At 38.3% G+C, this 26,882-nt stretch overlaps 1 protein-coding gene across 1 annotated transcript in view; it reads left to right on the forward strand.

The window, feature by feature from the left end:
• TOX (thymocyte selection associated high mobility group box) overlaps positions 1-25,719 on the forward strand; it is a 213,356-nt gene extending 187,637 nt beyond the window's left edge. Inside the window, exons 6-9 of the mRNA XM_026050092.1 lie at positions 1,160-1,240; positions 13,995-14,381; positions 23,287-23,438; positions 25,181-25,719. Of these exons, the coding sequence (XP_025905877.1) occupies positions 1,160-1,240; positions 13,995-14,381; positions 23,287-23,438; positions 25,181-25,217 (657 nt within the window). The 3' untranslated portion in view covers positions 25,218-25,719. The remainder of the gene's footprint in view (positions 1-1,159; positions 1,241-13,994; positions 14,382-23,286; positions 23,439-25,180) is intronic.
• The last annotated feature ends 1,163 nt before the right edge of the window (positions 25,720-26,882 follow it).

Consider the following 26,882-nt stretch of genomic DNA (forward strand, 5'->3'; position numbering starts at 1 on the left):
AAAGTATACATTTTACATAGTATTGAGAATCCCAAATGTCCTTGAAAATATGAATCAATGGTGCGGGTGTGTGACTAACTAAAAAAAAATTGTAAAATTTAACGACAATAAGAAAGTAACATTTCTCTCCTTTTATTCATCTCCTTTTTCAGCCTTCCATCTAGGTGTTTTTAAGGGTTTTTTTCCTACATCAGGCAAGGTTAGGGATCAGTTCTGCTTAGTTACATGAAGTCACAATGCTTGTGTGACCACAAAAATCTAACCTTAAAAAAAAAATAGAAAAAGTCATGAAGCAGTGAGAAACTTATGGTACTATTTACAAAGAGAAMTGCTGGGTTGTTCCAAAATCTGTCACTGACATTGCTGACAGCAAGTCATTAGCTCGGCTGCACAGGTCAGAAAAGGGTTCTTCTCTTGGGAACTTTCAACCCTAAATATCTACCTGTGACTTTCTAACATCATGTTACTGCAGCACTATGAGGTCCTTCCTAACCTTGCAGATAATCTTTGATCTTGAAATTTGGGCAAAATTGAAGTGACTCTTGAAGCTCTCTAAGCTATTATGAGATTGTGCACATGCTGCTTTTAAAATAATTTGGTGAGTTGAGAGAAATGTACAGAAATAGATCCATGCTCCTGAGAAGTTAATTAGAATGATATGGGATCAAGACTGGAATAATGACTAACRTTTATTATTCTTAGCTCTCCGTGAAGCTTCTTTGACTGCCCCCAACAGTTAATCTGAGGAGGAGAGAAGGCCGCCTAAGTGATTGTCTTTCTACCAACATTTTCACCTTTCCCAGAAGGTTATAGCTTGTCTCATGAGTGGTAGTCAGTGAAGAGGCTCCTGTCTGCCCTCTCCCCTCCCTGCACCCCGAAGGTCCCTTCTACAAGTGCACCCTGCATTTCACTTTGAACAGTTAATGCTGATGCTAGGATGGGTATTGTTTTTTCAGTACTACTGGGTAGTTAAAGGCTGCTTCACAGTTGTAACAATATTTTCTTTAAAGTATTTGATGTTTGTTATTTCACCCTTTAAGCAAGAGGAGGAGGAAAGGGTGTTTACTTAGAAAGGCCTTATGAAGATGCATGAAACACACCGGTGATATATAAAAACAAAACCAGATTAATTTACCAATGTGACACTCTTTGTTTTTAGGTATACAAAAAGAAAACTGAAGCTGCCAAGAAGGAATATCTGAAGCAGTTAGCTGCCTACAGAGCAAGCCTTGTATCCAAGGTAACACATAATATATATATACATACACATATATATATAGTGACATATTGCAAACCATTTTCAGCATTTATATTATGCTGAGCACTACAACATTTAGTGCAGATTGCCTTGTTTGTTCTCACCTTAAACTCAGGATACCCATTCTATGTGTAAATACTCAATAAAACAGCCATCTCCCAGTGAAAAGATACCTTCTTCTGTCTCTTATTAGTGACAGCACTTCTCCAGGCTGGGGGTATCATCAGATTCAAGAAAGGAGGGATATGCCTGTAAAAGATCATAGTGTACCAAAGAAAAGCCATACCTSGCAAGAACCAGTTTATCTATAAGAGGAAAATCGTGTCACATAAACAATAACTATGTTTCTTTTTAAAACACTGGTAAATAAATAAACAAATTGCAACGCAGAAAAAAAGTCCAGCTCAGCCCACATAGCAAATCATCATGTGAAAAAGTGGGTTTTCATTTTACATTCAGTGAGCAGTTTCTGTGAGCACAGTATAGGTCATGTTGTGGCTTTTATACTGGAACATGGAGTGTTCCAAATTCCAGTATCTCCATACAGGAACAACATATACCAACATTCTTAGAGCCCATGATTTTGTAATGGGCTGTTTAAAGCCTGCAGAAGATTGTGAAATTGCTGTATGTGTGAATGTGAAATAACAATGGAGCAACTTCAGACTCATATTACCTGGGATCACTTCTGTTCTGCATCTCTCACAGAAATGTGTATGTTTATAAGGTCAAATTTAGATGTATTTTACTCCTACATAAATAAGACCAATATTAGAAGTAAAGATGGTGACACTTTAGAATATACAAATATACACATATATGATAACAGTAGAACTTTTTCTTAGTATTAAGTGTATTCTGGGATTAATTTAGTTTTGCACTCTACCGGTCCATGTATTGTATGCAGCTTTATGCGTTTTCAGTGGAAAGATTGTATGATTACTTATGGAAGGGCCTTTCATACATCTTTCTACTTTATCACAGCATTTAGTCAATGTCTCTGCTGAATCTCAAAATCTGAAATATGAGCATTATCTCATTCATTTCTTGTGTGGTGTATCATGCATTTTAAATTTGTAACTACCATCATAAACACATTAGTTAAGAGGGGTACAGGATACCTATAATACCTATATTGTCTTAGGGCTGTGTAATTCTAGAAATAATCATTGTCTTTAGTAAAGAATTTTCCAAGTGGTGATGCTTTATCAMGTTTTATTCTGCATAGATACCAATTTGTTTAAAATAAATTATTGGCAAAAGACAGGTCAAACTACCTCAAAATATACCAATAGATTTTGGAGCCATGAAGCCAACTCCTCAGCTGTGAAAATAGCTCAGATAGCAGCATTCAGCACATCATGGACTGTCTATATAAAACTCTTCTGTCTATAGAGTTAATAATAACTCTGTCTATATAAAACAAGGGCTTCTTTTTGAAAAAATAAATATAACAGACCTGAGAATTTTATTTAATTTTTATTTTATGGGAAGAAAAGAAGTATCTTCATGATATTTTCTGGGGTTTGTTTTTTGAAAATTACCTGTTAAGATTTTTGACCAGTTCCATGCGTGAAGCCATTTGCGCATGTTTAGATCTGCTTTTAGTCAGAAAAGCATTGAAGCATTTTCTTTATTTTTAAGCATTTATTCAAATTGTCCCCATAATRTCATGTTTTTGTCTAGTATGGAAAGGATCAAATATACGTTTAGTGAAGACAAGTCTTAATTGCTTACTCCCATGGATAGGCTCAGTGAATCCARCAGAGCTGCCATGTTACTAAAGGAAGCTCAATTTAGCATAAAGTTGTAAAATGCCCAGATGCAATGTTAGCTGAGTATATTCTATATTATCATTATTAAATATTTATATAGTACCAGAAGATTGGTGGTTCTTTAGCTAAGCATGTAAGCATAAAGTAATATATGTAATATATTATTAAGATTCATTGTGTGGAGTCCATCTGTTCTATTATTTCCATCTATTATATTATCCTACACAAAAGCTACCTTTGGAGGATATTATTAAGTTTAAAGGACCRTATTCGCAAAAGTCAAGAAATGCTAGAAATAGCATAACTTTTCCAAAAGTGCTTTAATACAATTATTAGCCATTTGATCTCGTAGTATGTTTTATTCATTCAGTGTGAGCCTCATTTCATTTGCTTATGATCAAGTGCTGCATTTAGTGCGTACACTGAAGCATTAGAGCCCTGCTTCCTTGTGGGCTTTTCTACCCTGCTCATCCCAGCAGCACTGTGGTGTAAAGAGGTGCTAGTTACCTTCCCCGCGGCGCTCTGGAGCAGGAAGGTTGTATTGTCTTTCTTTTCACACACAACTGAAACACTGTGAAAAAGAGGATTTGGTTATTTTGGGTGTTCTGCTCTAAAGCATCTAGAATTTTGTTTTCCAGAGTATTTGCATGATTGATACTCTGCTTTCYATGTCCATAGCAGAGCTCCAGTAACACCAGAGCCAGCTGGCTGGTGGCTAGGAGGTGATGACTAGTACTTCACATCAAACACCAAGACATCCACTTGCCATCCAAACTGTAGGAAGTCCATGTAGGAGGATGTAAGTGGGTGCGGAGGTGTGTTCACAAGTCTTTGTTTTCCAAAACAAAGAAGGCCTGGACGTGTGCCACTGTATTCCTGCCTGGATCAGACCTGAGGTTAAAATGTCTGTGCCCATCATCACTACTTGAGCTGCTGGAATACCTGATCAGGATAGGAAATTCTCTTTCCCCAGCACAGACATGGGGCGTGCTGCTTTTGCCAGGAGGTATCTTAGCCTCTTCCTCCAGAATAATGAAATTCAAGACTGCTGGTTTCCATTTCTGACCTGGGGAGGGGTAGGCAGGTCATGCAGGGACTGCAGACTTCTCTGATACTCAGTGCCTGCTCTTTTTGTCCAGCTTCTTTCTCTCCTCTTCCTCTGCACCTGAGCATGGACTTTGGCCAGATCTTTCCCTGGCCTTTCTCTTGTCCTTGATGCTCACTTGCTCCTCTACTGCCAGGCATCACGGGAGCCCAGTGAAGGCCAGAAACCCTAGTATGTATAAATTCAGGCTTTGATATGTTGACAAAATTACAACTAAAAAGAATGGAAGTAGCACCAGGAACTTTGATAAAAATCTTGTCAGCTCATTTCTAGTCTCTTTTTAAATGCTTTAGTGATGTCTTTATAGAATAGAATATGTTATAAATTTATAAATAAATTATATTACAGAGTATTGCCACTCAGTAAATAAGGTGAATGTGTGATTGCATAAATATGTTGTTATGCATTAATCATTGTTAAATCTATCAGTATATTTACTATGTTTTTCTCTTCCTTTTTACAATGATTGAAATTAATGAGGCTGYATTAGAGCTTGTTCCCGTGTGTAGAAATTGATATGTAAAGTAAAAATCACGTTACAAAGCATTATATCTTCTGGTATGCAGATTGCCATATTGCTTATAATACTGACTAAGCCTTTGCATTGTAAATATGTGTCTTTATATTTGCCCTTGGTTGCAACTTTTAGTACCATTCAGGTCCAGAAATGCAGTCTATGGTATCTGGTAATTTGTACAGCATTCMTAAAATGCTGTGAATTGCAATTTTACTATTTCATAAAACAAGCACTTTTTCTAGCTTAACCTGCCTTTTTTTTTTCTGGCTGACATCAGAGTTTTTGCTGTATCTTTCAAATATCTATATTTAATATAGATATATAGATATATACACACATATAATTTATGTATAATATATAAACTGGTTTTATATATACACACATATATGTATATTATGTGTGTGTATATATAAAAMCAGTTTATATTATATAATTAATATATGCATAATGCACAAGTGCATATATATGGTACATATATGTATGTTAAATATAGCAGTACAAATTCAACTGGTTAAAGAGTACAAGGAAGGTTATTTCTTATTTTGTTCTCTCTTGCTGAATGAATCTTTAATTCTCTTCTGTATAGTGGCCCAACTTCAAATTTCATACATATTTCAGGCATGTTTTAGCATCTATGGCTGAAACTAAAACCTCTCAGMAAGGAGAATATTATTCAAATTCAAAATACTCGAGCATATTTCAAAACTCTGGTGCTCTATCTAAGTCAAAGTGGTGTCCTCGCTTGACAACGCAACAAATATGCTGGATGTTTTTAAGTGTTAAGAACAGTGTGAGTCTTTTCAACATGTAGTATTGCTCCTTGAAGTACATGGCAGACTTACTTAACTTTCCTAACCTCCACTGGCAATTACTTTTCATAAAGAACTAAAGGTCAGATCCTGTAAGCTTGGCATTGCCTTAATGCCATAAACATAGCACTTTGTAACGGGAGAATTTCCAAGCATCCAAAATATGTGTAGCGTGTAGCATTGCCTATATTTTAATATGATTGAACAGCCTAAGGAATTCCACTGAGGTCTTTTGAAACTGCCATGAACACATATTGATAAGTTTTTCTTCTTGAACATAGCAAAATATAAAGAAAATATAAAGAAAAAATAGTTATCATGATGGAGGTAATTTTTGTATGTATACAATATGAAAAGGAAAAATATGTCGGCAGTTGCAAGAGCAGAAACCAGGTCGTACATCTCCCAACACCTAAGTAAATGCAGATATACAGACACACCTCCCTCCATGTGCTGTTTTCTATAATGAATTTTGAATTCTCTGCATAGTGGCTCAAATGTAGGGAAACACCGGGTCCCATCTCCTTAGAGCAGGGTCGCTGCTCCCTAATATAACCAGTTACTGCAACTTAGGACATTTGGAGATACTATTCTACATATTCACAGGCAGAAGAGAGCACTGCACTGAACTGTCTTGTCTCTTAGGGCTTTAATCAATCGGTCATTGTGTATGTGGGGAGCACAAAGGCTTCAAAGGATTCAATTTGCTACTTTATATCTTGTCCTAGTCCATGCAGATGTTTTGGAAATTTGGAAACAGTTTAGGTTATTTTCCATGAAAGTATTATAGAAAGAATTGCTAAAAAATATGGCTATGTCTAATGCATAAAAACATTTTTTTTTTAGGTATTAAGGTGTTACGAGATTATTGGCAATGTTTCTCTTAAAACATCATTAATAAAAATTCAATGATCACATGTAACTATGGATGTAGCTACAGATTTTTTTTTTCCCCTTAGACATTAGAATCCCTGTCTGGGGAAATTATACAGTAAGGCTTTTACAGCAGATACTTCAAGTTTCTGTGGTACATCAGTCTTTTTTTTCTGGAGTTATTATAATATAATCAGAAATTTTCAAGGAGTCATAAAAAACATTTAAAATAAAATAAAATGTACAAATGTCTAATGTATTAGAGTATCTGGTAAATGAACATATACATATAAATTCATAGAACGATTGTCAAATCTGATAGTAATGAAAAACAAGCTAACTTCTCATCCAGCATACTTTCAAAACCAAGTTTCTACCCTAGTCGAAGAAGAAGAGCAAACTATTTTTAAGTTAATGCCAAGAGCTGGATTTGAGGTTAAACCATGCAACAATGGTTTTGCATTTCAACAATGAAAAAAAAAAAMTGGAGAATTTCTCACATAATTTCAGCCAAATATCACCAAAATGTCTTCAGTTTGAGGGAAGTAATCTTTTGATTTGGGCAGGAAGTGAGTAAACAAGAGGAGATAGGATTTCATTATTAGCATAGTGCGTCCATTTAGGGAATTAAAACACTTGTACCAAATTAAAGTTGCATATCCTTTATCCCATGGATTCAGATTACATTCATAAAACATCTGTTTCTACCTACATACCCTGCATGAATCTGTGACAATCCYCTGTAGATGATGACAAAATGTATATTCAGATTTAAAGATGTTCTTCTGGGCTATCTTGGCTAATTATAGATGACAAGCAGTGGCTTGCTTCTTTGTTCCGAAGCATCAAGGATGTGTCAAAAGCTTCTGAATTCTCTAGAGTCCMCAATATTGTGCTTTCAGTAGGTGACTGGAATTAACAAAATATGAAATGTCATTTGCTAAGAGCCTTCAGTGACTTAGGTAGGAAAGTGCCTGCATTATAAATTTGCATAGCTGTGTGGTGGAATAAATTCTCTACTGGAGTGAACAGAGTTAAGTCAAAGCAATCTAAAGAAGTTAAAGATCCAAGCAGGAAAGAGAAAACACTGCCAGAGATAAGTCATTCTCTCATAAACAGCTTCAAAGAGGTATTAATAAAAATGGCTGASTCCATGCAGGCTTGAAGAACAGATTCTTTTCAAGGACAGGCTTGGGGTTGGAGATGACCTATAATCTCAAAGATATTAGAAATGGACAGGATTATGGGAACACAGAAAAGCTGAGGGAAGGAATAAACAGCTCAAGATGTTCCTTCCACCAAAAAGACAGCAAAGGCAGCAGATGTGAAGTTAAGCTTAGGTAAGCTTTGTAGCTGTCTAAATATTCAGCCAATTTCCTTGTATCTACCAGCATCTACTTGTATCTAACATCAGGATACTGGAGGTAGCTCATTTTGAGCTGAGTCAGGGGTTAATCACAGCATCTCAAAGGGAAGATCTACAGAGTCTRAACCTCCCTGGTGCCTGCTAGCATCACTGATGTTATTATTTGAATGGTAACTTCATTCTGGGTGCAGAATCAGAAAATTGTTGAATTCCTCCATGTGGCTCAGGAGCTGACTTCAGTCAGCAGGTGTGTGTGTGGCACTACCATGGGAAGGGACACCGTAGCACCTAGTAGGCTGACACATATCCCTTTAAAACTTGGATCAGGTTAAACTCTTTTCAGGCTTTGAAATACTCACTTAAGTACATGTTCRCTGTGTCGACAGAGGGGATATCAAATTGAGTAGACCTGTTTCTCGTTTACAGTAACACCATGTTACATCATTTTGACTACGGAAAAAAAATCTTATGAGGTTAGAGTAGGATATGTTTCCCCACAAGTAAGAGCACAGGCTGTTTGCACTGGTGGAAAGTTTATTGGTGGAAAGTGTATTGGCTCTAAGGCTCTTTGTCCTTGAGGACGTCTGTCAGCATTTATTTAAAAGCCACCATAGGCAGCAGTACCGAAAACACTTACTGAATGTGCACCAGTTTCACAAGCTTGTGCATATTTTACTATAGAGAGGAGTTTAATTCCTGATATTAATAAAATGGTATTTTGGTTATATCTGTTTTGTAAACTGCTGAAATTATGTTATGCTTCAGCTGAAARGTTGATCCTTTAGGTATTTTTGTGATGTCAATAGACTGAGCAAAAAATAACAGTGCTCTTCCTAACAACTATGTTTTATTTGAAACAAGTTTTTTTTATTTTATTTTGTATTGAAAACTGCAATATTAATTAAGCACTGCTTACTGGAATGAAATTATTRCAAAAACATTTATTTAATTCTAATGTATATTATGGAACCATAAGTTACTCTAGGATAAGAATGCTGAAAACAAAGCATGTCTGTGTGTGTGAATTGAAGGTGTTCATATATATGTATGTATATGTATATATGTAGGCATATATAGAAATTCCTACTTGGTGGCATTTTCTAACAGCAACTGCATTAACATATTAAAAATGCAAAATAAAGTAAATATAGATGCTTTTAACTTCTAGCTCTATTTCTGAAAATATTTAGGGGAAATGTAGTATTCATCGACTGGGAGTGATCCTCAGTAGAGACTCAGTAGAGCTGGCCAGGTCCTAGCTGATTTTTGTGATAACAAAACAGACCAGTAGATAATACTGAAGTAAAAATGTTGGGCTCTGATCCATATTCTATTAAAGTTAATAGRCGAGTTTCCATTAAATTCAGTTGTATAAGGGTCAGACCCTTCAAATACTGCCTTATTAAAACGTATCCTTGATTTATTTTCAATCGTTTGGCTGCAGTTTCTTTTCCTACAGAAGTGAGGTTAGCAGAGCCAAGAGTAGCCAGAAGGCAGCCGCGAGTCAGAATCAAAAATCATTTGTTGACTTCAACAGCTGTTTAGTTACCCAGATCTACAGGTGAGGTTTAAAAAGCAGCTACAGACTTTTCAAAGTGGAAGCAGAATAGAATCCCAAAGGAAACTGTCTAGTTGCCAGGCTGGTATCACTAGACTCTTGCTCTTATCTCTGGCACGGCTGGATTGAGTAGTCTCTCTGTACTGCAGATCCTTGCCCAGGGGCAGGAGTGGGTGGCGAGTGCTGGAGTGAAGCAAATGCCATCGTCACCTCCCTCGAAGGAATTGTTTGAGTTGCACCCAGCCTTGGTCCACAGTGAATATGCAGATCAGTGCTGCCAGGGCAGGTCTGCTGAGGGGAGCATTGCACAACCGGGTGGGCAGCGCTTAACCCCTTGAGGCTTTAAGTTGGCCGAGGAGCACAAGGAGTTTTGGCAGGAAGGAGGCAAGCAGAAGGTGAATCAAAGAGCTTCCTGTTCCCAAGGAATCAGAARGAAAGGCCTTAACTCAGTGAAAAGTTGAGTGAAAGACCTGATTCAGTTTTGAATGGTCAACACCCTACACCTTCTCTGAAGAGAAGACTTTGTCACCTGTGTCACCAGACATTTCATTGAGAATATGGTACAAGTAAAATGATTTTGTAAACCAACTAAGGATCATTCACCAAGGCTTTCCATAAGATACATTTACCAGCTTACCATATATAACATAGCATGCTRTATATAGTATGGTATATACCATAAGCACATGCACCAAGGTGAAGAGCAAAAGTGAGTCAATTTCTTATTTTCCTGCCACTAGATGGATAGTCTGTATTACTTATGATTTTATTAAATATATTGTAATTAGCATATTCATCAAAAGAACTGTATTGGTGTTTTTTTTCTATTTTAATTATGTTGTTTTACCCCTTCCTTTTCTACTTTTGGTTTCTTTCTATTGGAATTTCCAAATGTACTTCCTTTTTTTTCTTCAGATTTCACAAAGTACTTCTTGTAAAAAAAAGTTTTGGAATTGTGCCTGTAAGACAGTCATACCTTTTCTGTAGTGTTCCATCACTTGGACCTAGTACCAGATCTACCTTCCTTGTCCTCACCTTCTATTTTTTTTTTTTTTAATGCAGACAACAGTATACAGTGATTTAGGTGGAGAATAAGGTCCATAAGAAGCCTGACTGGGATGAGATTAGCCTTAAGTTTATTTTGAGTCTTGAATAAGAATAGCCTAAAGACTTGGAGTAAGACTTTGAGCTAAATTCAGGAACAAGCAACAGTCACTCAAAAACCATAAATGACTGTTGAGAAAGCTAGTTTGCAGTCCTACAGTATATTATTATTAATTATTAGATCTACAATACTGCTTCCTACCATAAGCTAAATCTAATAATCTGTCACCCTCTAGTGGTGGGTCTACAAAATCATAGTTCTAACAGCAGTTGTGATAAATTTTCTCTTTGTATATGTAGAAGATAAGATTTAATATTTGATGGCTTTTGTGTACTGATTAGTAACATTGTTCTCCACTGTATATAGCTGCAAATAAATGTAGCCTGTAACTGKGCCAGAAATTGGAGATGTAAATTCTCTATCTTGTCAATAGGCAGAATAAATAATTAATTAAAGAATGCTTTTCTAAATGATTTCCATACTCTTTCCCTCAGATAGGACTAGAGAAAATCTGAATTTCAACCTGCGAAGTTATGGTATATATCTGTGCACTTAGAACCCTTATTAACTAATGAGATTCCTTCATTCTTAATTCCCAGTTGTAATAAAAGTGCTGTCCTTATCTAAGACTAAGTCTAATGCTATTTTGGACAGGTGCATTGCCCATTCAAATCTGTGAAAGCAGTAGATGTGCCTGTAATAACGGAGTGTAGCCCATGTGCCTTATGCATCTATATTTGACAGCAAGGCGATCTAACAAAGCCAAACTATGTGACATCACCTATTCCGTTAGCTTCAACAACACTTACAAAAGCRAAGGTTTCTGACCCAGCCTAAGAAAAAGCTGAAAGTGCAGTATGTTGGAGAATAGCATTTAATAGGTTCATTTATCAAGATTCCCAGTAACTGATAATATTGATGTGTTTTACACTGATATTGGACAATTTGGCTTCAGATCACATATGATTTAAAGCATCCTAAGTAACAGCAAAATACTTGTCTGAAGCTGGAGTGTTGTGTTTTCCAGTGTATCAGAATATAGTGAAATATATAGAAAGATGATGGATTGCTTGAGACAACTGCAGCTGTTCCTTTTTGATTACTTTTGCACTCTTCTCAGGATAAAGCAAGTGTTATTCATCCCTGGGCCTACAACTATGCAATTCCTCCTGAAATATTTTGTGTTTGGGTTATTACATGCCACTAAGTATGTGATATCTCTGTAATGTTATCAGTATGGGCCATACGTTTACCACTTACGTGTGAACAGGGAGCCACAGAGTTACCCCAGTGATTAAGCTAATTCATTATATCTTTGTTAAAGAGATGTATGGCAACATCACTGCAATCACAAGGGATATACAAATATCTGTCACTGTGTGCCACTCACCGAGCAATACTATTTAACCTCTCTGACCTCAGAAACTTCAGGAGAAATTGTCCCTGCTCTGTGGGTGCCTTGCGGAAGGCAAAACGTTTCCATGAAGGGACGAAGCACACAACAATCTTCAAGTTTCTCCCAAAAGAACAAAGAATATATTTGCTTATCATGTGTGAAGAGCCTGGCAAGCTGAAGAGGAGGGCCCTGGCYATGCCTCTAATTATCAAATATTCTTCTGAATGTCTGAAAACTCAGCAAACCAGACAGTCTTTACTCTCACGCTTAACTAGACTATTGGGCAAATTCTGCTGGGAACAGAGAGGAAAAACATTTCTCATGTCCTTATGAACTAAAGTTTAGTAGCTGAAAAAAAATGCTAAAAAAAAAGGTAGAATTTTGTACCTGCTTTCAGGTTTTATCTTTTAATATCTGTGTTTTTTATCTCTGTATCTCATTCCTGCAAGCGTTCATATAATACATATTGCCCACGTATACACCCACATGCAGGCACCACGAAGCAGATGCACAGAGATTTGCATTCCTTTTATCATATTCATTTAATTTTCCTTAGTTTACTGGCAAAAAAAAACCTAAGTGTTCTTGCTATTAGAACTGTGGTCTTACTTAGGGAAAATGCAGTTAGCTTTTTCATCTTGAGCGGCACGTATAAGAAGCAGTCTGAGGAACACGTGCACGTCGCCTGCTTGCTGGTGCTGCTGCATCCTTCAGAAAGAAGCCAAACGGAGCTCCTTCGGCTGCGCTGACCCCGCGCTGCTGAGCGTAACATGAAGCTTACTCTGACTTGTAAACTGAGCAAACATGACATGGAGGTCACAGAATAAGGGCATATATGCATCTTGCAGCCCTTGTTTTGACAAAGTGACTTCTCTCTCCAGAGGGACATTTCTGCCATTTTTTCCAGCATGTTTCACCTTTCACTGGCTATTAATCCCAGTGTGCCTGAGCTGCTAAATTAGGATTCAGGTCCCCACCCATAAGCATATGTGAGTTAAATCTTAAATCTTTTCAGCACTTTTTGAGGCATGAGTAGTTAGCAGCTCAGTTAGCAGACCTAAAGAAATGAGAACACGGAAAACAACAAGTTAATGGTAAATCAAATGTAACAATATTAAACACTAGAAATAAATATATTATCACATTCATTATTGGAAATATTTTACTGCTGACAGGTTAAGAAATCAGATGTATTTTCTATTAATTCAGTCACCATTCCTCAAGCTTTAGCAAGATAGTTTCTTTGTGTTTGATGAAGTCTAACATTTATGTAGACCATCTGCTTCGGTCACTTTTAAACACAGCTTTTTCGCTAGATCCATAAAGGAGGTTTTGATGCAAGTAAAGTAATTCAGGATGCTCTTATTTTTCTGCATGCATAGCAGAAGGAATACATATGAATACTTATATAATTACAGGAATGGATAGTATCCCAACAAAGAATACTTCAAAACAAAGGCATCAGCAGAGCACTTTTTAGGATATTTATTCATTGCAGTAGAACAACTGTGGATGATGTTCAGCCTTGTCACCGTTAGCTGGCTGTAATACAACACTATTAGCAGTTGTCAATGTGTGTAATGAAGGACACTGGAATTCTTGTGCCCGTTTTGTAGATGGGAAAATGAGGCATGGAGCAGGGAAGTGACATGTCAAAGATCACTGCAGGCTTTTGCCAGAACCCACCCTCCTGAATCTGTTTGCAATGAGGCCATCAAATTTGAGGATAATAGTAATGACTGCTTGTGTGAATAAATGTGACAGGCTTGGTCAGTTCTGTTGTATAGGTTATTAGGTCAGTGATGCCAGTTCCAAGTTTTGAGAAAGCAAAATGTCAGGCTAGACCAGGAAGCAAAGGGGCTAACATCTTTTTTCTTTTCTTTTTTTTTTTATGATGCTGAAGAACAATATGTAAGGTAATAGAGATTAATTGTTTTTCTACTGTAATAACCTCCATAAAAAAAGTAAAGTAACCTCCATAGACAAAATATTTTGATGGTCACGACATATGTTATCCCGTAGTGAACCTCTTTAAAAAAAAACTGTTATCCCAAATTACCTATATGAAGCATTGATATTTGCAGCTCTAATTTTCTGCAAACTATTCTGCAGATTATTGAAGGGGGAGAATGGCACAAAGATCTGTCTCTGCAGTATGGAGAATTTTGTAGGGGGAGAAACAGCATTTTGTAGCGTCTAAGCATTGCCTGTTCTTTTGTTTTTCCTCAACAGAGCTACAGCGAACCTGTTGACGTTAAGGCCTCCCAGCAACCTCAGATGATGAATTCAAAGCAGTCAGTGTTTCATGGGCCTGCCCAGGCTCACTCTGCACTGTACCTCGGTTCCCACTACCACCAACAACCAGGAATGAATCCTCACATCACTGCCATGCACGCCAATATCCCCAGGAACATAGCGCCCAAGCCCAACAACCAAATGCCAGTGACTGTTTCCATAGCAAACATGGCCGTGTCGCCGCCACCACCGCTCCAGATCAGCCCCCCTCTGCACCAGCATCTCAACATACAGCAGCACCAGCCTCTTACAATGCAGCAGCCCATCGGGAACCAGCTACCAATGCAGGTCCAGTCTGCTTTACATTCACCTACGATGCAGCAAGTAAGTTGAGTTTCTCTGACAACCGAGAAAACAAGTTTTTTTGGTTTTTTTGCAGGAGAAGGAAGGGTTTTTTGTTTGGGGGGATTTTTTTTGAGCAAGTTGAGATGATCCAGAGCTTGAGAGGGAGGGTGATTTAGGACCATGGATTAACTTTAATTCTGCAGAGTTCCAAAACTGCAGAATCTTTCAAAGATGAGAACAAATGAAGATGTTTACCTAAATGATGGGAAGATTCAGTGGAATTGTTTATGCTAACAACATTAATCATATTCTTGTGAACCTTGTCTCCTCCAAATATTCAGGACTCCTGTTTTAAATAGAAGTGTCTGTCACTGGTTAGACAAGGCAGAAAGTACCCTGATGTATAACTGAAAAATTGAGGCCTGAAAAACGTCTATTTTATAAACAAAATGGAGGCATAGAAACAGATGTGATAGTAGTTTGTCTCGTGATATACAGAAATTTCTTAACTTGTGCTCAGTCTTCTGCTGACTGTCCTMTGTAACAGACACAGGGAAAGCAGAGCGTAGCAGGCTTTGTTGTCATATCAGATTAAATGAGCATAATACATTAATTTATGTTCCTATGTTCATGCCTTCATTCTAGTAGGCAGACATGCTTTATTACTGGAAAGAAGTAGCTTGTCCCCAGGAAGGTGGGATTCTTCTCAGTCTATGTTTTCCATGGTCAGTTCTCAATACACTTGCTGGAGGATCTGAATAAATGCAGGGCAGTACTTGGAGTTTTGAGCCTAGTCCGGTGGAGGGGTGGAGCAGATGAACACTGCTGATTTCATGAGAGCAGATTTCCCTTTGTGTTAGCTGAGATTTGATTAGCAATAATAAAATCTTGCTTCACGAAGAAGTGCCAGAGTGAAAAATCTCTCTATGGAGTTGCAAGAATCTCAGGAATTTGTATGCACACAACTTGCAAGTTGTGGTTGACAATGCACAGTTATGAACCTGTGATATGTTTTGAATCTCTCTCCATAAATTCATGTTTTCTAACAAGACATATGGCATTAGCTTTCCAAACAAGAAGCATTTAATCTCAAGAATGGTCTTCGGAGAGAGGAACACCTGAATAAAAAATAYTTGTCATGACTGGAAGAATTGATTTATCAGAGAGTGGAATTTTCCAAACCAAGGCAAAAAAAAACCCAACAACAGAGGTGAAAGTGATCTGTACTAATAAATTCTGTAACCCAAGAGGTACCCAGGATGTTCTGAATTGCCSTAGAGGCCTTGATCTTAGCCAAGAAAATTTTTGAGTAATCAGAAGATTTGTAAATGGCTTGCAAATTTCGCTTAGTCCAGCATATTTTTCATGCTCAGAGTAAAGTTCAATGCACAAATGTGTAGTCTTTCACTGTCATGTATTTCAGGAGGTTGCATTATTACTTAGAAGTCCAGAGAAGATCCTGGCAAAGCCTGTATGCAGACCTTAGAGAAACTCGGGAGTTAGCACCAGACTTGGGCAGCTGGAAGTAACTCAGCAAGAGATCTTAGACAGATGATCTAGGAAGGGCCACCTAGAGATCCTAAGCCTGAAGAGAAGCCCAGTCTTAATTAAGTCTACAGACTTAGAGCAATTAGAGGTAAAACAATGGACTGACACCCAGTGCAAATGTCTAGTTAGTGACAAAGTATGAATAGCGACAGCTGTGACAGCAGCCTGTTGTGATCATATGGTTATATTCAAGGAAGTCTGGTATTGCAAAGTGATTCAATCATCTCAAAATTAGAATCAAACGTTTTGTGCCTAACTTAGATTCACTTGACCAGGACAAATCAAGAGAACATCAAACCCGTTCTTTCTTTTCAGAATTGCTGGTAAGCAAAACTTCTTGAACAAATTGGAAAATGTGGCTTTGATTATTCAAAGGATAATACAATAATGGTTAGCAGATGCAGATATTAGATACCTTTGAGGATTTCTTATGTGTCTGGTTAGATATATGTGCAGCACACATTATTATCACTGTGTGAATCCAAACACTATTTTAGGAGTTTCTCCAGACCATTATATAACACAAAGAAGGTAAGATAATATTAGCCTTCTGATACTTTTATATTGCCACGTTGCACACTTGTAGTATGTGGWCTGTATGTCAGTGGTTTGGAAGAACTTTTGTTCATCTGTGAGATGTGTCATATGCAGCTGAGTCATTTTTAGCTTAGGAAAAAATATAGGTGTCTAGAAGTCAAAATGTCAACCTGTGCTGTACTGCAACTCTTTCTTTGCAAAATACAAGAATGGTAAAATAAAAAGTGCTGTTCTCCTGCTTTTCATTATTAAACTCATGAAAGGCTAGCTTAAATACTTTTACCGGCTTACATTGCTTAGTTAGGAAGGCAGATGTGGGTGCCATGGTAAGACAGGAGAGATCCTTACTCAAGGTACTCTGATCCTTACTCAAGGTACTTACTACCTGTTGAAATGCTACGCTTCCAGTCTTCACTGCATGTCTCCTCTAAGCCTCATGAAACAACTGCAAGATGTTTTATATTTTTAGTGATTAATTTTTGTTTAAAAGTATTACAGTTTATGAGCTCTGAATGTCCTTTGTTTTTTCACTYTTACAATATTTGTGATGTTTATTTCATATTCTGTTATATAGTTTATACACTTTGTATATTTAGTTTAAGTGCAAAATCCCGTCCCTTTAAAAGAATGACGTTGGCAAAGACAAAGCAAAAAATATGCTCAATTTTGGAGCAAAAAGTGTGTTAATAACAATTCATTATACCAGAGCTGGATAGTCTCCTAGGTGTGACTCTTTCTAGTCATACCCAAGAAATATTAAAAAACACTATCCCTAGGGTTGTGTATGTATTTATAGCATTAACGGATGTGTTGGCTACTAGTAGACATTTAACAAGAATTTGAGAAACTTCTTGAGAAACTTTAAAATAAAGGTCTCCTTCTGACTCATATGTCAAGGGATGGTGCTCTCCACTCTGCTTGAAACCGAGCAAACACAGAGCATGTTGGAAAGGAGAAGACATAATGGGTAAGACAGCAAGCCCTCCAAAGAGCTGCAGTGCAGTAAGAGCAGCACAGAGGGTTAGCAGCAGTGCAGGCAGTGAGGAGGCACAGAGCTACCTTGTACGTCCAGCCTCTGGCAAGGAGGGAGGCAGGACCACCCCAGCGAAACCCATGTGCTTGACTAGCCGAGTACACCACTTTACTGCACAAAAAGAGAATATGTGGGCTGGCAAAGCCAAAGCAACAGTTGGCATCTGATTCAGCTCTCTGCCAGCTCCTCTTCCATCACCTATTTGATTTCCTACCATGCTRGCAGTGTGGGCACTCTAAGCCTGTACCACAGACTCCATGGGGCTTCTAATTTAGGTAAGCAGGCAGGACAAGAGAACTAATGTTATCCTACTCCCTGCTTCGTGACCCGCAACAAGAGAGATTTTCCTTTTAAGAAACCCTCTAACTGAGCAGACTTAAGTCAAGGCCAGGCCATTTTTTCATGCCACACTGCGGCAAGAGAAGGCGTTAAGTGTAGGTGTGTTGATAGTGAGTGTTATAACAGTCTTCTACCCCAGGCATTCCCTGGGCTAGACCCTGTTTTACAGACTGAGGACCTTCCAATGATAGGCTCTGGTTTTTTTTTTCCTTTTTTTTTTCCAATATCCTAATTTGAAAGAGTTTATGACTTGCTGGGGAGATACTCAGTGCATTGGGAGTGCTGTGGAAATCCCAGCAGGTTCCCTGCTTTAGTGCAGCRGCTACTGGGAGATTTGGCCACTTTTTCCTCAGGAGAGGGAGGATGGTTTCTTATCAAAGACAGACTTGCAGTATGTCTGAAGCACTGCCAGCTCTAAGAAAAACTACAGAGAGATCCAGACCTTAGTCCTGGCAGGCAGAACCACAGCCCTCCAAAATGACAGTGCCTATAATCCACCGATTCATCTTCTCATGATGTGAGTAACTTGGAGGAAGGAGTGATAAGAAGCTGCTGACCAGGGGAAGAGTTCATGGAAACAGCGCCTGCCCACRCGACTGTAAGGACACAGCGCTGATCCATAGCAGCTCTGCCGAGAACAGCACGTCCTGCCGTTCTTCCAGCAGCACTTGCCTGCTCCTGTGCAGCTGCCAAACTCTGGCTGCCAGCTGGAGAGGGACATTTTCCTGAAGGATTCCATGAAAACTACTGAAAATCAAGATAATCAGAAGCCTAGGAGCCAAAAATCCATAATGACTGCACATTTTTCGGTTTATTTGAAATCAATTAATGCTGTGCAATGCACCCAGACTGTTCTAAAGTGCACAGAACTAACTAAATTTTATTTATTTTTGTTTTGTTTGTATGCTTGCCATTAGTAAATCTTGTAAAAGTTTCTTTTACAACCTTCCCTTATTTGAGTTATCTAATAATTTTTATAGCTTCTGGAAACTGGAGCTTTTTTCCTCTATTCCCTTTCCTTTCAAAACACTTAATGAGTAAATTAGATAACGCTGGCCCTATTATAGATGTCTGGGGTGCTCCTCTGTTATCTCTTACATAATAAAAAATGACTGTTTAGTCCTTTTCTTATCCTGTGGTTTAAATTAGATCCTGGTTTTGACTGTACTTTATTTCTAATTGTAAAATATCATCCCGCAGTATTCAGAAATATTCTTAGCAGGAGCTGTGTTGAAGTTTTTCTTTGTTAAAGTCTAAAGCCATTTTGTAACGGTCTTTCTTTCATCCACTTTTGACATACTGAATGAAGCCTGGTAGATGAGAGGAGTGTGATTTGCCTTTCATTGAATGCTTACATGAGCATCTTATCAATATATCATCTTTTAACTGATACAGACCCCCTTCTCCCCAGCCTTTTCCTTTCTCCTGATTATATGTGAGATTAGACAACTAGGTTTCACAAAATGTTTAATTTTTACTTCACTGGAATCAGGTGATCTGAGTCTCGCCCTTTGTCATTCAAATCAGCCCGATTCCTCTGAAGTTCAGGGTAAAACGGCATCTGAAGCTGCAACCTGTTTTCTTTTGAAATGTCCTTCATTGCGTTTGCTGCTCGCACCAACATTTCTGCTTCTTGCTGGGCTTCATTCTCCAGCCCACTGTACTGTGCTGCTCTGTGTGCACAGTGATAAGAACACGGATTCTCTCCCAAGTGTTCCCAGTCATTTTGTAGGAACCTTATAAAGTCTCTCTACTGGAATCATCTCCTCCCCTACTTGGACTTTCGACCCAAGGGATGTGAGATGAGGAGTCCCATCTTGGCTCACGGGTCAAGCAAGCAAACCAAGCTTTGTAAAGTCTAGTAACCATGACTGCAAGTTTATGCATAACAAAGAAGGAGAAAATATGTGTTGCTTTTTTTTTTTTTTAATAATAATTTTTTTTAATAATAATAATAATTTAATAATAACTAATTTCATTTCTTTTTTCTTTAGAAAATATATATATACAGCAAGGTGATTGCATAGCCTACCAAAAATAATAGCCTCATTTTTTTTCTGGTRTATATTATATACAGTAGACTCACGGACCTGCTGTATTTGTCCAGATTTCTTCCTCTCTTTTTGTTATGCTTTGTCTTCGAATGAGGTCAAGAGAAAAAAAAAATCATTAATATCTGTCAACTTCCTTTATAACCTTAAGGAAAAATCTTTGTATGATATCACATAGACAGATTTTCAATTTCCTTGTGTAATAAACAGATGCTTTAGGATTTGGATGTAATTTAAAGGTTTAAAATATCACATTGAGATTGATGAATAAATCAGTTGTGAAGACAAAAACATTGATGCCTGTTGAAAATACCTCTCCAGACAGGCAGGAAATGAAATTAGTTCCCAGTAAAGTGTGGAGATGAGGATCACTGTTTAGTTGTGCTGCAGGCCTTTTAGAACTCGCTACAGTGGCACAGCGAAACTGCTAGGGCTCCAGGAATCTAATTAAAGAGCAAATGTCCCTCCTGACATCGAATTAATCTTTATCAAGTTCCCCATTTTTATTTCAATCTGGAACAAGAAAATGAAATTTAAAATTCTAGGCATGTTGCAAAACAGTTGGTGATTTTCTCTTGAGCATTACAATGCAAAAACATTCGGCATTGTTTAATTAGACCTTGAAGCACTCATTTTCTCGCAGCACTTTTTATTTCATCATTGTTTGTTAAGGGCTTACATAAATAATACACAAATATTTACTACACGTCTGGTACAAGGTTGTCTCRTTGTGTTGTTTAAATCTGTATTTCCAGGGCTTTTTCCGTTGATGAAAGAAAGCTGAAGTAATTATTGTTTACATTTTAAGCATGACCATAGCTTATTGGTCCTTCACAATGAATTCAGATTCCTTAAATTGCTTAGCCTTAGAAAAGAGGCTTTTAAACACCTACATTATTGCTTTTATTGTTGGGATTTCAGCAGCCCTCAGCCGGGATGGGCGCCGGGTTGTGCTGTGGATGTTGCCCATGGGCAGTTTATGCCCCGAGCACTCCTGAAGGAAGCAGCCCAGTCCCTGCCAGCTGCACACTAAGCAGGCAAGCCAGATGCAAGCGAAGGTCTCATCCCCTTGTTCTGCACACGGGTGAAGTGAGAGACCCAGAGAGGCTGAGCTCTGAGCCGCATTCCCAGCTTTAGCATGGAAGTCCCAATTCAGTCCAAGTTGGCATCTACACATGCTGCGCTGGAAAACAGCCAAAGCAAGCTGGTTGTGGGCACTCCAAAGTCGGGAATACGATAAGTCCTCACCTAGCCCTGGCTGGCATTTTCACTGCAGAACCACCCTCCCAATTCTAGGTTATTTATTAGTCCTAGGAATGAAAGAAGTGGAACCGTTGATAATACGCCGGTGTTTTATTCCTTTGATTTTGGAGAGCTAGTTTCTGCTACGAGAGTCTGTGTGTGTCCGTGCCTGCTTCCTTGCCTGCTTCTGCACAGCAGCGTGGGAGCTGCCAGCCCCATCCACGCTAGTTTTACTGCTAGCCCCATCCACGCTGGTTTTGCTGTATATCAGACTGACTGATGAGAGAGCACTCAGGGGCTTGGTCTACCAAAGGTAAACCCAAGTGCCTGAGGGCAGAACATGTTTCTGCAGTTAGTTTCCTCTTCCAAATAAATTAGAAGAGTCCTTTTGGGGGATGTTTTGTATACAGATGATGATGGTGATGTACAAAACCAATTTTTCTGCCTTCTGTTCACACAAAACTCCCATTAAAATCACTGGGAAGTCTTCTCAGCTACAGCTTGCTTTAGAGGATGGGGGCTGTATGTGCAGTCTGATGAATTAGGTTTAGAGCCTAATGAAAACGTAGTGTATAAAGCACAGTCCTATTATGTACATTTTATTTTATCTTGTTAGCAGAACATGCATATAAGTTATATAACAGGTAGAGGACGGATTCAGTTCATGAAGTTGCCTGCTACTAATGGTGTTTTTCCTGGAATCACCAGGCAAAATGAAGTTTTAGAAAGTATTTAAAGTGCTGAAGTGCAGCTCAGGCTACACAAGAATATAGGAAGAGAATATGGAAGAAAGTTGTGAAACGTGCATTCACTTGTGACCTAGGCTAAAAAYGGTGGTCAATAGAGCAAGGTGACAGCATATGAGGAGGCCTGATAGGGCAGAGCAATGGAGGAAAAGCTTGAATAAAATGCAGCAAGAGAGGAAGATTTGAAGAAGGAGGTAACATTTTATATTTGAAGGATGCTCATTCTTTGGGAGGGAGGGGCCCAGGCAGAAACTGAGAATATTCATTACCTTGCAGAAAGGCACTATGGCAGATCTCTCAAACCTGCAGCTGAAAATAGCTCTACCAAGGCTCCTGTCTTAATGAGGATTATTTATATGAAGTAATCATCCATAAATCACTTGAATTTCAAACTAAAAGTAATGAGCTTTCATCTTATCTATTCCATACAGGGCTTGTGGATTTTCAAACTAGGTATTTTGGATCAAATTCAGTTGATTGTTTAGCAGTTACACTTCCTGTTAACTCGAGTGGGAATTGTATGTCCATGACCCAGGAAGGAGTTTGAGCTGCTTTTTTTCAGCAGGCACCAATTGCTTTCTTACAGAATTCAAATCCTTAYACCCAATGTAGTGTTCCTAATCTTACAGAAACACAGTGTCTATTTGGTTGTCCTGATGCACTAAGGCAGTTCAAGCTACACTTTAATTTCTAACCGTTCTTCCAGTTTCACARTACAGCATTAAAACATCCTAATATATTGAAAGAGCTAAGAATTGTTATGACTTTTCACATTATGAGTATTTAAGGGAGCAGGTTAAATATATCTTTATATCTTTCACTTTTCTTCTGTATCTTCCTGATTTGAAAGACAAGTTATTTTGTGCTACATTCACTGCATTAGTCCAACCACTGTTAAAAAGCTTTAGTTGAATTTCTGTTTAGTTGAGAGAGAAGTACAAATAAAAGAAGCAGCAGATGGTCCCTTTGTGACTGAATGAAGAAAAGGGGAGTTGAGAACAATATGTGAATAGGTGTAGTCTAATAAAACAGTCAGCCACCTGCTGCCTGCATCCTTCAAAAAGATTCTGTTGCATGTTCTGGGAATTAATGAGTAGTGTGTATCCTTACATTTAATCTAAATGAAAGCTGTAAGGAATAAACAAACCTTTTGCCCTGGTGTTGATTAAGTTTTTCTCTTGGTTTTGAATTATTCCTGCTCTTTCCCTTCTAGTTATACTGTCTAACTGTAACAGCTAAGAATTTGGTGGTGGTTTATTTTTGAAACCAAAGCAAGTTTTTGAGACATAGAGAGCACCTATACATTTTTTTTCTGTTTTAGATTTTCTGATTTAGATTCCAACATTTCARTATTTTGCATTTTGCTGTACACATTTTTTTTTCTAACATTGCACCCAACCTGTWGCCTGGTTCACCATACATTGCAATGTATATGCTTTCTCTCCTAGGGGTTTTCTCTTCAGCCTGATTATCAGAGCATCATCAATCCAACCTCTACAGCTGCACAAGTTGTTACCCAAGCAATGGAGTATGTTCGGTCAGGGTGCAGAAATCCTCCAGCACAGACTGTGGACTGGAATAACGACTACTGCAGTAATGGGTAAGCAGCCAGTGAATGCCACCTTGYGTTGAGCAACCTCCATGACACAGGCATCAGGGAGAGCGTTTGGAAACCGCTTTGCTGCCTCTTTCCCTATAGCATTTTAGATGTGTGTCTGCGAGGGCTTTGTGTTTACTCAGCAGTTAGATTACGGTAGGAAAACAAGATTTCGATGCATAGAGCATTAAAATTCATACAGAAGGTTTTTGGTGGGCCTGTGTTGCTGTTCCAGGAACTGCTGGGAAGCCTTTAGCTCTCTGCATGATGTATTTGTTGAGTTTTAGATGATAGATAGTGTGCTCTGGGTCCACGTCCTCCAGTCCTTCAGCCTGACCTCTGCTTGGCCTTGACAAGAATCTCCAAGGCAAAGGCAGATAAAAAAACCTCTCCTGATAGTCAAGGAGTCACATCCAGCCCAGACAATGAAACCCAAAGCCTGAAGAATGGTTTCACCCATTAGATTTACTCAAACTCAGAATTTCACTTGTGTTGTTATTTTAAAGTCTATGTTGAATTCAAACTAGACCAGAACAAAAATCTTTTTTTCTGGTTACCAGTTCAGAATAACATCTTGCCGGAAGCCTGCTGACCCTGAGGCAGACCTCAGCTCAGCTGCACAGCAGCATCCCTTTCCCCCTGCCTGTCCCTGTTGCCTCATGACTTGCCCATGCGTTCAGCAAGAAGTTCCTGCTTCTCCACCATGTCACCATAAAATGTTGATTTGTGCTGCTGTCCCTTACAGGGGTCTCTGCAGCCCCCATTTTTAAGTGGATATTTTTCTAGACTGTCCTCTGCCAAAAGGGCCCAGGACAGTTACAGCTTTGCTTTCCAGGCTCTTCTAGTGAGAAGCAGTGTGTGGTCACTGCCAGCAACACCTTCTAYGTGGCTGCTGAGCATAACTTTCCATCAGGGTAAGGTTTCTCGTAGTAGACTGTTTATACCCCTCCGTGGGTTTAGCCTGTCTTTGCAAGAGCATTGACATGGATTGCCAGTGCAGTGTAGCCTGCTCTGTGCTGTCCCTGCCTCYAAACCACACAAGCTGTAAAACTGAAGGAAGAGAACTGGTGCCTGGGCTTCAGCAAGGAACAGGAAATTCCTTGCTCAGTCTTCTTACTGGAGCTTCTCCCTGAGAAAAACTCTTCACTGTACATCAAGTCTAACAGGAATTTCTGCTTTAGACTTCATTTTGTTTTGTTTGTTTTTCTGACTTGCACAGGCTGTTTGTTGTCACAAACTGATAAATGATTCGTTTTTGCTCTGAACTAAACTGGTACCTATCAGTAGAAGATGAACCCAAGCAAGATCTGTCCTGGACCCAGTGTGCTGATGACAGGCTTCCCACAGAGGCAGGAAGCATTGGCTCTGCTTTGGGCTCTGCCAGAAGTGTCCTGTGCCCCTGCGTGAGCTTCCCTAGCCCTGCTGATGCAGAACATTTTGTCTATGTCTATACTACTAAATAAACGTGACCAGGGACCTAGGCTCGCACACATGGTCCTGGACCAGTGCTTAAACTCATGTTCTGGTGCTCTTCGGCACAGGGACAGGATTTGGCCTCTACGTGCCACCATGGAGATAGGGGGGTTCTTATTATTTTTCTTGTTATTGCCATGGAAATTCATCTGTACTTGAGTGATACACCTGGCATCAGTGACACAGGGAAGGGGTCATGGAGATTTTTGGAAGAACRGGACTAAAAAAACGACAAATTTAGAAATAACATTTGTTCTCTTCTCTTTGAATAGGGGCATGCAGAGGGACAAAGCACTCTACCTTACCTGAGAATCTGAAACACCTCTCCTTTCCACTGAGGAATGCAGGGAAGTCTTTTCATCATGGATTGCTTTACGCAGTCAAGGCAGTTCTGCATTTTATTAGAAAATACAAGTTGCTAAGCACTTAGGACTATTTGAGCTTGTGGGTCACCCACTCTGGAAAAAAAATAGTCTTGCTTCTATCTTTTTCTTTTTTTCCCYACATTTTTTTTCCTCTTTCTTTCTCTTTTCTGCCCCCATCCTGAGACCTGTTAACGGACATTGCTTTTCTTCTTTCCTGAAGGAAACTTGGACCATTCAGATTTTATGTTGGTTTTTGCTGTGAAGTGCTRCGATAGTAACTGCCTTAGCAACTGTAGATGTCTCGGAGAAAAGTCCTGGATTTTCCATTGTTTTTTCATAATGGGTGTTTATATGAAACTACTAAAGACTTTTTAAATGGCTTGATGTAGCAGTCATAGCAAGTTTGTAAATAGCATCTATGTTACACTCTCCTAGAGTATAAAATGTGAATGTTTTTGTAGCTAATTGTAATTGAAACTGGCTCATTCCAGTTTATTGATTTCACAGTAAGGGTTAAATTGGCAAACATTCATATTTTTACTTCATTTTTAAACAGCTGACTAATAGTTCTATATTTTCAAGGTATTTGGAGAAAAAAAAGAAAAATATTCCCAAATTATATTAATTAAAAATATTGGCTTTGTCTCATTAAGTAAAGAGAAAAACTAGGAAAAAGCTAGCATTGATAAAGAGCAAACACATTTATTTTGTACTGCCTAAAAATGCTTCTTTTTTTAAAAAAAATCACTTTATGTGTAATGGTTAGTAAATGTCATTTAAGTCCTTTTATGTATAAAACTGCCAAACGCTTACCTGATATTTTATTAGATGCAGAAACAGATTGGAGATGGCTAAATTATAACCTTTACATATGGCTATGTATTATTGTTTCTTCATACTGTGTCTGTATTTAATCTTTTTTTTATGGAACCTGTTGCGCCTATTTATGAAATAATAAATATAGGTGTTTGTAAGTAAATTTGTTAGCATTTTAAAGGGGTTTCTTTGATGCTTTAACTTTTGCTGGCACAAATTGTTCACAACTGATGTGAATACTTTATTTAGTTTTTACAGTGACGTATATAACACCAAACCTGCTTTTTTTAGCAGGAAATGAAGGTAACCAATTCTTATTTCTATATTTCTTTGGTTATTAAGAAAAAAAAAGTATTTTAAGTAGTTCCCTTTTTAAGATATTATAGCAAAAAATGCCCCAAATTAAGACTTGAATGACCAAAACTAACTAAATAAAATGGTATAATGCTGTTTCTTGAAAMATTAACAGTTTTGGTTTATGAGTCAGGTAGAATATTACCAACAGAAATATCACCAAATATGCTTCAGCCGTACATACAAAAGGGCATATAGAGATTTAGGGAGTGTGTCTTGTGGCACCTTTTAAAGACAAAGGTAAGTAAAACAGCTCCAGGCAAAGGGATAAGGTATTTCCCCCACCTCACCTTCCCCCCCACCGAAAAAAAACCAATGTTTTGGATCAGGGATAGCTCTGAAATTAGATTTCTGAAGGATTTCATCATGGATGCTTGTCCAATTAATAAAGAGTACCACTGATTTGTATTTTCTATGTGAAATTAAGAAAGCAACTCTG

Source organism: Nothoprocta perdicaria, unplaced genomic scaffold (assembly GCF_003342845.1).
Source record: "Nothoprocta perdicaria isolate Ctin4 unplaced genomic scaffold, notPer1 scaffold_65, whole genome shotgun sequence".
Classification (NCBI taxonomy): Eukaryota; Metazoa; Chordata; class Aves; order Tinamiformes; family Tinamidae; genus Nothoprocta; species Nothoprocta perdicaria.